We start from the raw sequence: 17,239 nt of genomic DNA on the forward strand, positions 1-17,239 counted from the left end.
TTGAGCGGAAAAGCGGAACGGAGAATTATAAAATATTAATTTTTAACGGTATTTATTGATTAAAATGCTTGTATTCAATAGATAAGCTGAAAAGATAAGCATATTAATAAAAATTGCAATGAATTACGTGAACACAATTTTAAGAAATGAATACAAATGTCTATTTGTCACTATACTGTTCCGCTTTTCCGCGCAAATTGTGCTCCATGTAATATAAGGAGAAACAAACTCGCGGAACGAACGCGTCAAAATCCGTTGTCAACGCGGATACAGTATACTCCATCAAATTTCGGAGCTGTTTAATCACATTGAAAAAAAAGCTTTTACACATACTCTTCGATTACTTTATTATTTAATAAAAGTGGCAGTATAATATTATAGATCCAAACATCATGTTGATGGTTATTATGAAGTATATATCTTATATGCAAGCCAGGGTACATACATAGGCTGCGTTAAGTACTGGCAGTGAATATCGAAACGCAGCCATACATACATACACGATAATAGCGGATTCCGCTTTTCCGTTCAAACGTGCGGGACTCAACTCGCGGAAACGCGGAATCTAGTTACTATTCTGTTCCGCGCTTCCGCGTTTCCGCGTTTCCGCGCTCCATGTAATGGCACCCTCATCAGAGTCGACTATTCCCCTCTTTAAGAGGGAAGAAGAGGGGAATAGTCGACTCTGATTAGTGGATTTCTTTACGATTTACGTCTTACGTCTTCCGTCGATTCGTGTGTCTCTGGCCTTCACGGCCATCACGTTGTCCTGCAGGTCCTGCTAGCACTAGTTTCGTTCAGTGCAGTGCAGTATAAACTCAGTGTAGCAATAAAGAACAAACCTCTTTGTCAGCTCCGCCGCTCCGCCCTCCGCCTCCAAGATTACGACCGGCACGGCGTCGGCGTCGGGATGTATCGAGCGAATGTAGGTACATTCCCTTTGCTCTATAAGAATTATTATTATCATCTTACGTTAATTATTAAGATTACTAATAGAATAAGATAGACTCGCGGAGCGTACACTTTGTGGTATTTATTTAGAATAGCTACTGCACCTCAAATATCGATGAAATTAGGCTTAATCGATTCGTTTTTGCATAAAACGAAAGAATCTGGCAGAAAAATGCGGCGGTCTGCCCTGCGAAGCGAGATATTTAGCGTTAAAGTTGACGACTCTCAGGTTATGAAACCTGTCATACCGACGCGATGTAGCGATTGTGGTAGCGAAAGAAACATGCCCCGCGGCCACATGCGCATGCTCCGTGTCCGCACGCGCATGCAAAAGTGCGCGAATTTGAAACGTATGCATACTTATAATGCATAAATATAAATATGTATTTTTTATATACGAACTATTCTCTGCTTTAACAAATTATTTGTTAAATAAATACCACTACTTTCATCGTTTCCTTACTTACTCGGTTAGGCGGAGCGCGTGCCCCGAGGGCTTCGTGCCCCGGCGGTCACGGTGTTCTAGAGCCAAGCGTGTCAGAGTGACGTGAGGCCTCGCGGCCGATCGCCGTTAATACTCCCGCGTGATCCGATTCGAGGACACTGCCAGGCGGGGAGTTTGACTGGGGCGGTACATCTGTCAAAGAATAACGCAGGTGTCCTAAGGCCAGCTCAGCGAGGACAGAAACCTCGCGTAGAGCAAAAGGGCAAAAGCTGGCTTGAAAATTTGTTAAATAATTATTTGTTAAATAATTTGTTAAAGCAGAGAATAGTTGGTATATGGAAAGTACATATTTATATTTACAATGAATAGTTGGTATATAAATATGTACTTTTCGTATACCAACTATTCTCTGCTTTACAAATTATTTCTGCTACAGATATTATGCGTCGAAGTTAACGAAACAGAAATAATTTGTTAAAGCAGAGAATAGTTCGTATATAAAAAGTACATATTTATATACCAACTATTCATTGTACATATAAATATGTACTTTTCATACCCCAACTATTCTCTGCTTTAACAAATTATTTAACAAATAATTTGTTAAAGCAGAGAATAGTTCGTATATAAAAAGTACATATTTATATTTATGCATTATAAGTATGCATACGTTTCAAATTCGCGCACTTTTGCATGCGCGTGCGGGCACGGAGCATGCGCATGTGGCCACAGAGCTGACAGAGCATGCGCATGTGGCCGCGGGGCATGTTCATGTCGCTACCACAGTCGCTACATCTCGTCGGTATGACAGGTTTCATAACCTGAGAGTCGTCAACTTTAACGTTAAATATCTCGCTTCGTTGGGCAGACCGCCGCATTTTTCTGCCAGATTCTTTCGTTTTATGCAAAAACGAATCGATTAAGCCTAATTTCATCGATATTTGAGGTGCAGTAGCTATTCTAAATAAATACCCACTTTGTAGCAGAATGGCCAGCCACAGAGGGAAAACGCGGATGGTATTCGCCAAAAATGTCTTAATGGAAGGCAAGCTATCTCCGTGAATCAAACGCCGACAATCTCGGAGCAATTCAGAGAGTCATGGCTGACAGCTATAATCGGATCCATCATGTTCGCTACTGGAATGTATCTTCTATTTTGGAATGAGGTTTGCGAGTAGTACTTCTGTCATACCATCCGATTGATTTTCCATAATTTCATTGTACATTTTCTGTGCCATTTCAGGGGAGAGCCGTGAAAGTGGCGCATTCCTTGGACGAGGCTCTGCATAATGTAGTTGTGCTTCCTAATTCGATGATGTTGTCACCTGAATACGAGGGTCGCTTGATACATTTGTCGGGCTCAATATTGGTCTCCGAGCCATTAACCGAACCAGATTACGGAATTGTTATGCCAAGTGTGAAGCTAAAGAGAAGGGTACAGATGTACCAGTGGATTGAAATTGAAGAAGAGCAAAGGTAGCGAAAAAAGACTCAGCGTGCAATCAAAATCCATGTTTAAAAATAAAAATTTTCTTTAATTTGTAACTTTATTTAATAAAGTTTATTATTGAGCTTTCCATGTTAGATAAAAATTCTATTGCATCTTAGTATATATCAAATATATTAAATCTTTACGTTTTTAGTTTCAGTGGAATAACGGAGGATGAAAAACATTACTATTATACAACGGAATGGAAGGATAAACTCGTGGACTCAGATCACTTCTACATTCGTACCGGTCATCATAATCCGAAGGAAATGCCAATCAGAAGTCAGGTGCAAATCGCAGATGAAGTAAAGATAGGTGCTTTCATGCTCGGTCTGGAATTGAAGAAGAAATTCAGTGACTTTGTGGAGATCACCAGTGACGAGCGGCCAGAACGAAAGAACATTAAAATGCACTCTGGACTGTATTACCACAGTGCAGATTTGTGGAATCCACAAGTATGGCTTTTGCAAAAAGTTCTCTTTCTCCAAATACATAAATATTCGGAACTAACTAAAAATTCGTAATTTTTACTTTGAACAAAATTCAATGACAATCTTGATGTAAAATTGCAAAAAATTTCTTCCAGAAGAAAATTTTTTACCTTGTCAAATTTAAAGGACTGTTGGAGTTTCTTTATATTCAGACCATCATTCAATTTGCACTGTAAAATTTAAAATTTTTACTTTGTTTCGTTACTTAAACTGTCTTGAAATAAGATCCGACTATGAATACTGGCCACAGAGCTGTATTAGCATCTTAAGACATTACTTAAGACAATCTTGAAATAAGAACCGACTATGAATACCGGCCTGTGTATAATATATACCTTGTTTTGTTCATAGGTGGGAGACATCAGAATACAATTTTCCTATGCGGGTAAAAATGGGGATGTTTACTCAGTAGTCGGCTTGTTGGAAAAAGACACCATAAAACCATATTACACATCTCACAGTGAAGAAATCTTGCTTCAACGAAGGCATAAAATGTCAGTGGATCAGATGTTTCATTTGGAGCACGTGCATAATTATTGGCGAACCTGGACTGTTAGGTAATTTCTGAATAAAAATAAATATTTTATATAAAAATGAATGCAAATGTTTATCGTTGATAATAGCCTGATTTTTTAAATCTTTTAATGGAAGTTTTTTTATTATACATTAAAAATTTGAAGTCAAATTTGATTTTTAATTAAACTATACTTTATATTACATATTATTTTAGAAATAAATATACACATACGAAATATTATGTAATATTAGATGCTATAAAACTATAAAAGAACCCAGACAGTAACGTGTCTGCATTGTTGCTGGCATGTTGCCGACAACATAGTATGTGTTGCTATCAGAATTGTGGCAACTGACAATGAGTCCGGATTTGTCGGCAAGTTGATGCCTTCACGATATAACAATTTTGTATAGCAATTTGCCAGCAACTTGATGGTAACGTATGCTGCGGTCTAAAATCGTCTGATTCAAAATTCGAGCTGTTGCTGTCATGTTGCTGTAATAATTCATAGGATCACACAATGCTGTCATATTGCTAGCAACGCGAAGTAAATTTGATGCTGTTCTCTTGCCGATAAATTGTTGGCAATACATATATCCAATGTTGCCTGCGTGTTGCTTCAAATATTAAATTACTTGAAACTAATTGAAGCAAATATAGGGCAAGTTGCCAGCATTATAAGCAATCACAGATTTGCGCGATTTTTCTCAGACACGCTTGGCTATCTGGGAAATTATTAATGATTAAATGTCTTTGTTTTTGTTGCAGAGGACTTGGATGGTTGGTCTTGTTTGTGGCAGCAACGTGCTTAGCAAATATACTAAAGACAATTATACTAAATTCGACGTTCCTTTGCGGTATAATAGCAGTCGAGTCTTTAACTATGTCAGTCTCCATGTCTATTAGTTTATTGGTGATCGGTTTCGCTTGGGTGTGGTATCGACCGGTAATCGGTCTCTGTTTAGCGCTAGCGTCCGTTTTGCCATTTATTTATTCGACACTGATGTCGGGATCTCCATCTCAGCAACGTGATAATTATAGGAGATTATAAGTTAATTTATATATCTTGAGGTATAATGAACTTCTTAATTCATTCAATGCACATGTATTTATTCAGTCTCTCCTTTTCTTTCTCTCTATATTTTCCTTCACAGTATAAGAGCCTCCGCACAAGACTCATATGGTAACGTAGCGTAACGTAACGTGGGTTAACGCACAAGAAATGTATCAGTTACGGCGTTAGATCCTCCGCACAAGACTCGTATGATAGCGTAGCGTAACGTGTAACGTTGGTCAACGCACAAGAAACTGGTATAACGCCGTAACCGATGCGTTTCTTGTGCGTTAACCCGCGTTACGTTAAGTTACGCTACGCTATCATACGAGAGTCTTGTGCGGAGGCTCTAACCAGTGTGTTCATTCAACCCTTTTTTGTGGTTTGCGCCGATCCTTTAAGGTCAATCTAGACAAATTTGCATAGGTGCATAAGCATATGCATAAAGAGATGGATTGATCTATTTCCTTATGCACATGTATATGGACCAATCAATTTTCTTATGCTTATGTTTACACGCTATGCAAGTTTGTCTGGATAGACCTTAACATACTCTTGTTGAGCTGGCCCCTCCAGCATTTTTTTTTAAATTTCTACAAGGTGGGGGGGGCCAGCTCAACAGGAGTTCTTAACATTTCCGTAAATGTGCAGTTGTTGGCCGCTTTTGGACAATCAAAATTAGCCCCAAATTTGAAAAACCAATATGATCATCGCTACAAGTTGGGTTAGTGAAACCCAGTGTAACCATTTAAAGCAGCAGCAAGGTCAGTGTGTAAAATAACTTGAATATCACTGAATTAAATGAATAAACCACGAAAATACCTGTAGCTTGTAAAAATGATAAAAATTAAGCAATTGTAAATATTAGTGTGCTAGCATTTTATGAGTGTACTACATATTTGTTTCATTATGCATTTATATTATTGAGTAGGAAATTATAATCTACAAGTAAGTTGCATATGTTACTTGGAAATTTTACGTAACAAACGGATAATATATATTATTCTATATCTATAAATACTTACCCTCAATTGCAACCTTTCTGTGATCGACTATACGTGTATGTGTGTATGTTATAAATAACACACATACATAGGTACAATATTTTAACATACCCGGAAAAAAAGTTTTATATCTAATTATATATGGAGGGGTAAAAGTCATAGTGGTGTAAGTCAAATTTTTTTAAATTTCTTCCCGCGTGGATAGATGCAATCTATACAATATATAAATTGCACATATGCACAAAAAAATATTTTTAAAAATTTGACTTACACTACTGTGGTTTTTACCCCTCCATATAGTTACGTAGATATAATTGCATGAGTATGAATTTTGACCTGATCTATAATCGTATACAAATAGATAAAATTGTTTCTGATTACATGTATAAAAATATATTAATCATCATATATAAATGATGAATTATACAAAACTATATATTTATGTAAAATATGTTCATATATAATTAGATATAATTATATAATACAGGGTGTTCGGTAATAATCGCTGAACCTCTTGTATGCAAGTAGAGTGAGTTAAACTGAGTAGAAAAGTCTTGTATCATTTTGCGAAATTCGGAATATTTATTGAGAAATCAATTGAAAAAGATCGGCCAATCTACTCTAGTAGAAGCGCGCGACGAGAAGAGATGTCCCATTCCCAAATATTGCGAATTTCGCAAAATGGTAGAAGACTTTTCTACTCGATTTAACTCACTCTCCTTATGAAAAAGTAGTACTGGTTTTAATACTGGAAAAAGTATTGGTGAAAGTACTGAAGACATAAGTACTCAAAGTATTACTAAATTTGACCATACTGACTTCGTCAGTACTTCTTCCCAGTACTCATCCAGTACTCATCCAATACTCATTCAGTACTTTCCTCCAGTACTTTCTCCAGTACTTCCACAGTACTCCCCCCAGTACTCTCTCCAGTACTTTCTCCAGTACTCCCCCAGTACTTCCTCTAGTACTTTCTCCAGTACTCTTTTTAGTACTCATTGAATACTCGTGGGATACTAACGTATGGCACAGGCGCAGTACTTGCGCAGTACTATCCAAGTAGAACACAAAGTCACGATTGTAGGCTTAGAGTTTAGGAACTCTTGCCTTAGGCGACTAGCGCCCGAAAATATATTATTTGGTCTCGTAGGGAGTCTCCTCTTATACAAGTCGGTGCAGAATCTTGAACTCGAGAGAATGCTTGGGCGAGGCAACGCCTAGCGGCGTCGATGCGAACTGCCCATTTTACTAGTGTGCCGCGCGGGCGTGTATCACTAGTGGCGTGACCGCCACAAAGATAATATCAAAATAACGTCATATTGATAGTTTAGTGTGTTAATTTAGTATTTCCAAGATACGTTATGAAAAAGTAGTACTAGCAATCAGTAGAATTATCTACTCGAACAAGAATTCTAAAATAATGTTGCATAATTTGATATGTAGTTATAAATATCTTGATATAATTACATATAAATGAATATATAAATAGATTTTATTATATATAATTATAAGTAATATTCCTGGCGAAAATAAGAAGTTTTATAAAGCGTACCGTTGACAACCGATGGGGGTTTGAGAGTTTATAATACGCTTTCAAACTTTGTAAGAACGCTTACACAATAACGCCGTTAGGTTTTGAACGCTTTCAAAACGCTTATCAAACGCCATTATGTTTCGTGAAAGCAATGTTGAGAAGACGCTTTTCAGAGCACATTAGTAAACGCTAATTCATTTCATGCAGAGAGTTTGCTGTCAGACTTTTCAAACGTTTAGCAAAATGCTTTTCCCAATTGCCGTACAACAAGTGTTTTCCCTCCATTCAGCGAACATTTTTTTAATGCGGCGAATTGTAGGGCGTTTACGCAAATGGCTTGGAAACGCCTAAGAAACGCTTTTCCCGACGCTGCAACACGAGCGTTTTCCTTCCATTTAGCAAACGCTCTTTTAACAACGCCGTTAGGCGGCGCATCTTTCTCGCGTTTAATGGAAAGCGTTTAAAATACATCCAGCCGCGTACATTAGCAGATCCCCTGCAAGGCGAAAAGCAGATTCGGTTTCGAAACCTCATTATCATTAATAAAAATTATTCTTTTAACGCTTTAAAGAGTAAACGCTCGTTAAACGCTCAATAGAGGCTGCATGCAGTTTCCAATGATAAAAGCAAATGCCTATTAAATGCTTAACAGAGAATGTTTCAAAGAACTTTCAGCAAACGTCATACATCATGGTAAACGCTGTGCAAACTCTCAAAAATGTTATATACAAACGCCTTTTAACGCTACAGCGTTGCAATTTCCGTTCTACGAAATCTTTACTGACCGTTTCCAAACTCTCAATGAACTCCCGCAAACGCTCGCGTAAACGTCAAATAAACATTCATAAAACTTCTCATTTTTGCCAGGGATGATATGTATATATTTTTAACATGAATGTTAAGACTAGGTATTTATAGTCGGTTCTTATTTTAAGACCATCTTAAGTAATGTCTTAAGATGCTAATACGGCTTTGTGATTAGTTAATGACATCTTAAGATTGTACTTAAGACGGTCTTAAATATAAGAACCGGGGGAAGGAGGGACACTCTAGCGCCACCGTCATCCGAGGGTAAGGGGGGGGTGATCTTCGTTCCCGCCATATGGTTAGTGGTGGGGGAGGGCTTCGAGATAAAAAAGGTCCTGGGGGGGGGGGGGGGGGGGGGGGCGTGGCGGGACATGTTTATTAAATATTAATAAACATATCGTATTGACAAAGGGTGCCGCCGAGGGGGGGGGGTAAGTGTCCACTTCTACGCCGAGGGTGGTCCGGGGGGAGGAGGGTGTCGTCACTTTATCGGCGCGGGGGTATTATAAAGGCGCCGTTCGGCTGAGTGTATGAAGTTAGCCCCCCTTTTTTTGAAATTCATATTTTTGAAAGTTGTTCCAGGTTGTTCTGACTTTGTACTACATTGTTCCAAAACGATAATCCTTAATTCCAAACAGTTTTTTAATAAAATAAAATAAATGATTTTTTTGGCTGGCCCCCCTTTTTTCGAAAATCGAAATTTTTTGTATCGCTACAGATTGTTCTATTTGTTCCAAATATTGTTCCAAAAGGACAGATCCTTAAATCAAACCGAAAATCTAGAAAATAAAAAAAACTATTTTTCGTTGGCCCCCCTTTTTTCAAAAATCGAAAATTTTTTTATCGCTACAGATTGTTCTATTTGTTCCAAATATTGTTCCAAAGTATTAATTCGATTAGTTAAAAAAACTTTAAGAGATATTGAAAAAAGAAAAAAATTTAAAATAACAGTTTTTAGCCATTTATTCGTAAACAAAATGATTTACAAAACTGTCGATCTAGAATATATTTCAAACCGCTTAGAACAACTCAGAACGAAATTTTTAAGCCCAAAACAAGAACCTAAAGGGTACTTTACTCTTCATCGGAAATATTATTTTTTGATTTTCTTCGTTAAAAATCTTGTTCCAGGCTTCCCGCTTTAAAACTATCGTGTTCTCTACCGGAGCAACTCAGAACAAAATTTTTAAGACCAGAACAAGAGCCTAAAGGGTACTTTACTCTTCATCGGAAATATTATTTTTTAATTTTCTTTGTTAAAAATCTTGTTCCTAGCTTCCCGCTTTAAAACTATCGTGTTCTCCACTGGAAGAACTCAGAACAAAATTTTTGAGACCAGTACAAGATCTTAAAGGGTACTTTACTCTTCATTGGAAATATTATTTTTCGATTTTCTTCGGTAAAAATCTTGTTCCAGGCTTCCCGCTTTAAAACTATCGTGTTCTCCACTGGAACAACTCAGAACAAAATTTTTAAGACCAGAACAAGAACCTAAAGGGTACTTTACTCTTCATCGGAAATATTATTTTTTAATTTTCTTTGTTAAAAATATTTATTTAATTTTATTTATTCAATTTTTTTACTATATATTTTTTTAATTATTACTTGAATGAGAATTTATAAAGAGTGGATCTAAAAGTTATGTTATATATTAATAAATATATAAAAAGTTAAAGAAGTTGTTGAACTGAATTATCTGGACCTGAAAATATACTTATAATTACTTCAGGAATGTAGGGTGAATTTTTAGTTTGGGGCCACAAAGTCTTCCTCATTTGTTTTTTAGGGTTAACAGATAGATGGTAATAATAACGTATCATATAAAAATATTTATATTTTAATAATGTTCTTAACAATATGTATATTTAATGGGAGTAGTTTCGGTCATTCCCCTCGCATGACCATATAAAATGTCTTATATTTCTACATATATACACATACTGACATTGCCTTTTGGTTCTATGCACGCTTTTCTAGGTTTACGTAACAAGTCGTCGTACTCAATCCAATTGGTGTCATTACGTATATATGCAGTATAATGACCAGATCTTTGTCCGTGAAACATAACGCATCCGACATGGACGTAATGCTGCCCATTTAATTGGATGTGAAGAGGAATGTCATTTAAAGCGGTTGTAATCAAAGATTCGATAAATAACTGAGATCCGTATGATAAACTTATGGAACGTTTGTCATTACATTTGTGGCATCGAAGATTGAAAGCTCTTCCATCCTTTATTGCATCAACAATTTTTGTGTAACCATATTTGTGTAATATTTCTTCGTTTACAGGTAAAATACATTTTAAAAAAAAGGTAAAAAAAGGCGCCAAGTACACGTATAGTAGTGTATATGTTGTTACCTAAAAAAAAAAAGAAAGTGGTAGTATTATACCTCGAAAAAACCTAAGTAACAAGTGGTAGATCTTTATATCGCGAAAAATCTCGAAAAAATCTAAGCAGTAGTATCTTTATTTCCGAAAAATTATAACCCAAGTGATACACGTCACAAAATTATGTTACCTTATCAAAAAGAAGAGTCGCGCTTCAAGTGATCTATTACAATTACAAAAAAGAAATGATATCTCTTTAAGTTAGAGCGCCAATTACAGAGAGAACATGTATATTGCCTCAAAAAATAATTGTTGCACTACATTGAAAAATCTTTACATTGTGTCAATTAGAAAAGAATGTATAATAACAATTTTATAAGATTAAAAAATTTTATTTAAATTTAACAAGGGAATACAAGATATTTAAATACAAAGTTATTTACATGTGTATTTTTTAATGGCCACAAAGAATTACAGAAGTAACAGTACAAAATAAAAATATTTTATTAAAATACATAAATTTTTCTTGTAAAAAAACTTGGCGCTGCTAGACCTTTTAAATAAATAAAAACAACAATAAATAAAAATAATTCAGAGAAGAATACAATGGGAGTAATATTAAATGATTATCAGCGTGGATGTGGGAGTGAGTGATATGGGTGTGCGTGACTACGCGGACGGCGGATAATGCGGCTTATAATTAAGTATAGAATAAGTTTATTTATTTATTTAAAATTTCGAGGTCTAGCAGCGCCAAGTTTTTTTACAAGAAAAATTTATGTATTTTAATAAAATATTTTTATTTTGTACTGTTACTTCTGTAATTCTTTGTGGCCATTAAAAAATACACATGTAAATAACTTTGTATTTAAATATCTTGTATTCCCTTGTTAAATTTAAATAAAATTTTTTAATCTTATAAAATTGTTATTATACATTCTTTTCTAATTGACACAATGTAAAGATTTTTCAATGTAGTGCAACAATTATTTTTTGAGGCAATATACATGTTCTCTCTGTAATTGGCGCTCTAACTTAAAGAGATATCATTTCTTTTTTGTAATTGTAATAGATCACTTGAAGCGCGACTCTTCTTTTTGATAAGGTAACATAATTTTGTGACGTGTATCACTTGGGTTATAATTTTTCGGAAATAAAGATACTACTGCTTAGATTTTTTCGAGATTTTTCGAGATATAAAGATCTACCACTTGTTACTTAGGTTTTTTCGAGGTATAATACTACCACTTTCTTTTTTTTTTAGGTAACAACATATACACTACTATACGTGTACTTGGCGCCTTATTTTACCTTTTTTTAAAAATGTATTTTACCTGTAAACGAAGAAATATTACACAAATATGGTTACACAAAAATTGTTGATGCAATAAAGGATGGAAGAGCTTTCAATCTTCGATGCCACAAATGTAATGACAAACGTTCCATAAGTTTATCATACGGATCTCAGTTATTTATCGAATCTTCGATTACAACCGCTTTAAATGACATTCCTCTTCACATCCAATTAAATGGGCAGCATTACGTCCATGTCGGATGCGTTATGTTTCACGGACAAAGATCTGGTCATTATACTGCATATATACGTAATGACACCAATTGGATTGAGTACGACGACTTGTTACGTAAACCTAGAAAAGCGTGCATAGAACCAAAAGGCAATGTCAGTATGTGTATATATGTAGAAATATAAGACATTTTATATGGTCATGCGAGGGGAATGACCGAAACTACTCCCATTAAATATACATATTGTTAAGAACATTATTAAAATATAAATATTTTTATATGATACGTTATTATTACCATCTATCTGTTAACCCTAAAAAACAAATAAGGAAGACTTTGTGGCCCTAAACTAAAAATTCACCCTACATTCCTGAAGTAATTATAAGTATATTTTCAGGTCCAGATAATTCAGTTCAACAACTTCTTTAACTTTTTATATATTTATTAATATATAACATAACTTTTAGATCCACTCTTTATAAATTCTCATTCAAGTAATAATTAAAAAAATATATAGTAAAAAAAAATTGAATAAATAAAATTAAATAAATATTTTTAACAAAGAAAATTAAAAAATAATATTTCCGATGAAGAGTAAAGTACCCTTTAGGTTCTTGTTCTGGTCTTAAAAATTTTGTTCTGAGTTGTTCCAGTGGAGAACACGATAGTTTTAAAGCGGGAAGCCTGGAACAAGATTTTTACCGAAGAAAATCGAAAAATAATATTTCCAATGAAGAGTAAAGTACCCTTTAGGCTCTTGTACTGGTCTCAAAAATTTTGTTCTGAGTTCTTCCAGTGGAGAACACGATAGTTTTAAAGCGGGAAGCTAGGAACAAGATTTTTAACAAAGAAAATTAAAAAATAATATTTCCGATGAAGAGTAAAGTACCCTTTAGGCTCTTGTTCTGGTCTTAAAAATTTTGTTCTGAGTTGCTCCAGTAGAGAAGACGATAGTTTTAAAGCGGGAAGCCTGGAACAAGATTTTTAACGAAGAAAATCAAAAAATAATATTTCCGATGAAGAGTAAAGTACCCTTTAGGTTCTTGTTTTGGGCTTAAAAATTTCGTTCTGAGTTGTTCTAAGCGGTTTGAAATATATTCTAGATCGACAGTTTTGTAAATCATTTTGTTTACGAATAAATGGCTAAAAACTGTTATTTTAAATTTTTTTCTTTTTTCAATATCTCTTAAAGTTTTTTTAACTAATCTCGAATTAATACTTTGGAACAATATTTGGAACAAATAGAACAATCTGTAGCGATAAAAAAATTTTCGATTTTTGAAAAAAGAGGGGCCAACGAAAAATAGTTTTTTTTATTTTCTAGATTTTCGGTTTGATTTAAGGATCTGTCCTTTTGGAACAATATTTGGAACAACTAGAACAATCTGTAGCGATACAAAAAATTTCGATTTTCGAAAAAAGGGGGGCCAGCCAAAAAAATCATTTTATTTTATTTTATTAAAAAACTGTTTGGAATTAAGGATTATCGTTTTGGAACAATGTAGTACAAAGTCAGAACAACCTGGAACAACTTTCAAAAATATGAATTTCAAAAAAAGGGGGGCTAACTTCATACACTCCGTTCGGCTGCTGGAATTTTATCAGCGAATATAAACAAAACAGCGAGTTAAGGCCGGTTTTCACACGCAATGATTGGTGGCGCCAACTGACTGGCATTCATTGGCGCCAGAACCAACTGGCAAACTCACAAGTGTTTACACAGTGATTGGCGTATAATATGGAAAATATTTAACATTTATTAAACACACAGTAAATGACAACAACCATATAACCTCAAATTTTGAGGTTATATGCTTTGGCCAATAACCGCCAGTAAACGCCACATTACTAGCGCCAGTTTGCATCAAGTGTTTACACTTGCATTTTTACTGGCATTAGTCGACTGGCGCGGCCTGGCGCCGCCAATCATTGCGTGTGAAAACCGGCCTTTAGACACTTGACTCTGCAATGATCTCACTCTTCTAGAACATGCGAGCCGCCATTCGGTTACGGCGTCTTACTACAAAAGCGAGCGTCGATGGCCCGACGACGGTTTGAAGATAAAATAGCCGAGGTAAACAATTGATAAAATTTGTCACCGATGACGATTTAATCGTTGCGGAGTCCTCTTCATGTTTTTTTTCTAGGAAGAGCCGCTGCCGATTACGATTTAACCGTTGCGGCGGTATTCGGTTATGGCGCGGCATATTACAAAAAGCGAGCGCCGATGTCCGGCTGCTGGAATGTATAAACAAAATATGTCTAACGATAATTATACGAACGCATAGCATCCATTGTCGCCAAGATGATTATGGATCCACATCTTGTGGATCAGTCTTCGGCTAGTTTTTGCGATGCGAACGTTCATATTCGAGGGTGAAGTTTTTTGTGTCAAGTATTCAATACAGAAGAATATTTTTTACGATAAAGGAGATGACAATAATTCCGATATGGATCGCGAGTTAACGGACGACAGTGACTACTTCAGTGATGAAGACAACAATCATGAAGAAGTCATCGATAGAATAGTGCTAAATTTACGTGTAAGACATTGCGTAATATATTTTTATTATTCAACGGGTGGTGCGCTTGCACTATGTGCTCCGTGTATGGTTGCTCTATGGGACCTTGATTTCGGCATGTACGCTCGCCTAAAACACTTCGTTGAGAGACGCGGAACGACGCAAAAGCCGGTATTGTTCAAGATGTCGTGAATCATTGTTTATGATATTTCCGCGTAATATGTGCCCAATTTGCACACAATAAGAAAAATACATTATCGCGGCTCTTAAAAGTTGATACTTGGAGCTGAAGTTCTTGTGTCAAGTAAGCGGTATAAAAAAACATTTTTTTCAAAAAACAGTTAACAATAATTTCGAGGCAACAATGGATGTAGATTCATCCGACGAGGATCGTCCGTTGTCGTCGGACAGCACCTATAACAGCGATGAAGACAATAACCGTAGAGAAGTTATGAAAAAAATAGTGTCGCGTCCCGAATTTTTAGCGCTGGATGGACGTACGAAATGTTGCGCTATTTATTTTTATTTTGAATACGGCTCAGATAACTTGTGTTATTCGTGTATGATCGCTTCACCAGACACTGGTGAGCACATACTTGAACGTCGAGAGCATGTAACCGAGTCATACGACGTAATGACCATTCAATTTTGCACAAATTGTCGTAATACTCCATTGTTCCAAATATATCCATGCAACATGTGCCCGATTTGCATAAAGTGATAAAAAAAACATTATCGCGAGTGGGACATTATATAATGTGCGCAACATGGAACGGATAATTGAAAAGAACGAATTGAAAAGAAAAAGTGATCTCAACGAGTATATAACCTCTTTAGGCTATGATCACTATTTAATAAACGATATCGCCGATGCTTTGAAGAATAATGTGCGAGACGAAAGACTGAGGGATGTGCGACGAATATCGCCGGTACAGTTTCTTCGCGATCGCGAACTAGGTATACGCGGAACCAGTGAACGCTTCGCTAGACAAGGAATCGTTATCGAAACCGAGTCGATCTCCTTATGACTGGAACGTGAGACAAAAAGTGTATCAACGGCTGCTGGACGAGTGCGTTAGCGAGGAAGAAAGATGTGCTGACGTGCCATATTACTTTAAACTGCGCTATATTGGGACTATCACTTTTGGGCGATTGAAATTTTTCGGAAGATCGAGGATGGTGGTTGTGAAGCACTGTACATTAAGATTCATACAGGTATTGGGAAGTACGTTGAATTATTGGTGATGAACAGACTAAAAAATAATACAGAAGAGAGGCCAATCGGTACTCGCCTACTGACCTCCCTCCGGCCTTTTCTCGTGCAATTCCAATACGCGGATACAAATGCCCCCCCTGATTCTTTATTATAATTGCTAAAATTATTAACGGATCCTTCGGTGAGGAAATTGTGGAAATGCGTACAATCGGTAACAACAAAATCAGGGCTCAATTCTCCACGTATCAAACAGCCAACCGCGTTATTGATAACCCTATTCTCAAAACGCATAATCTTATTGCATTTATTCCCTCTTTTAAAATTATGCGCTCGTGCGTGGCATCCCTCTCTGTTTTAATGACGATGAGCTTACAAATGAAATAGAATCCTCGGGAAAAATAATATCGGTTCATCATCTTAATCGACGCGTAAATAAAGACGGAGAAAACAGATTTGAACCCTCAAAAACTATAATGATTAAATTTGAAGGTCAATTTCTCCCTTCGGAAATTTCCATTTACAAAACCAAATTAGAAGTTGAACCATATGTACCACAAGTACAAATCTGTTTCTCCTGTTTTCGCTTCGGTCACATCGGTGCGGAATGTCGCAGCAAAGCGCGCTGCAATCGATGTACACAGCTTGCCCACGATAAAAAAGAGGACTGTCCCAGAGCTCAACTCCCGCCGCAATGCATCAATTGCAAAGGAGAGCATCTTCCCACATCCTCACAATGTCCTATCTTTGTTAAACAAAAGCGTATTGCCACTATCGCGGCTAAGGAAAACATCCCATATCTAGAAGCGCGAAATAGACTAGAAAATAATTATTCTCCTCCCCCAGATTTGTACTCTCCTGACTCTTTTCCTTCGCTTGCGTCTGGTTCAAACCATGCGGCGAAAAACATTAGATTTAACCTCTCTCCATCCCCCCCGCTACATAGCTCTTCTTCGACTTCAACATCTTCGCTTACATATGCGGGCATTCTACGAAATAGCTCCCCCCCTTACAAACCAAATCGTAGAAATTCTGATCAATCGTCTTCCCTTCGACAACAAAAATTAAAAGAGGCCCACGAGGCTTGCCTAAACTCCCCTCGCGGTTGAATCAATACGGAGAATGTTCCTATATTTACTTTTGGAAATCCCAGAGAGGGAAATTCGACAAATGACCCTCCCTTGCAATTTAATATCACCCGAGAAAGCTTCACACCTCTTATCAAAATCATCATTGATCTAATTTACAAAGTGTCTGAATTCTTCCCTACCATCAAAGACACGCCATTCAATGAAACGGTGCTTCAAATTTGTACCGTAGTAAAATGCTTTTTTGGCTTATAGATGCGACCCA

At 36.3% G+C, this 17,239-nt stretch overlaps 1 protein-coding gene across 3 annotated transcripts; it reads left to right on the forward strand.

Annotated features, from left to right (window-relative positions):
• The first annotated feature begins 711 nt into the window (after positions 1 to 711).
• Positions 712 to 4,991, forward strand: Tmem43 (Transmembrane protein 43). Of its 3 annotated transcripts, none has more exons than XM_077402294.1 (6): positions 712 to 925; positions 2,383 to 2,562; positions 2,640 to 2,872; positions 3,040 to 3,340; positions 3,728 to 3,933; positions 4,662 to 4,991. In XM_077402294.1, the coding sequence occupies exons 1-6, from the start codon at positions 911 to 913 to the stop codon at positions 4,942 to 4,944; spliced, it is 1,218 nt and encodes a 405-aa protein (XP_077258420.1). In that variant the 5' UTR covers positions 712 to 910; the 3' UTR covers positions 4,945 to 4,991. The 3 variants fall into 3 exon arrangements, with proteins under 3 accessions (XP_077258420.1, XP_077258419.1, XP_077258418.1); XM_077402293.1 differs by having other exon boundaries at positions 713 to 925; positions 2,380 to 2,562; XM_077402292.1 differs by lacking the exon at positions 712 to 925 and adding an exon at positions 2,031 to 2,198 and having other exon boundaries at positions 2,380 to 2,562.
• The last annotated feature ends 12,248 nt before the right edge of the window (positions 4,992 to 17,239 follow it).

This window comes from Temnothorax americanus, unplaced genomic scaffold (genome assembly GCF_048541705.1).
Source record: "Temnothorax americanus isolate GAGA-0224 unplaced genomic scaffold, ASM4854170v1 Scaffold15, whole genome shotgun sequence".
NCBI lineage: Eukaryota > Metazoa > Arthropoda > Insecta > Hymenoptera > Formicidae > Temnothorax > Temnothorax americanus.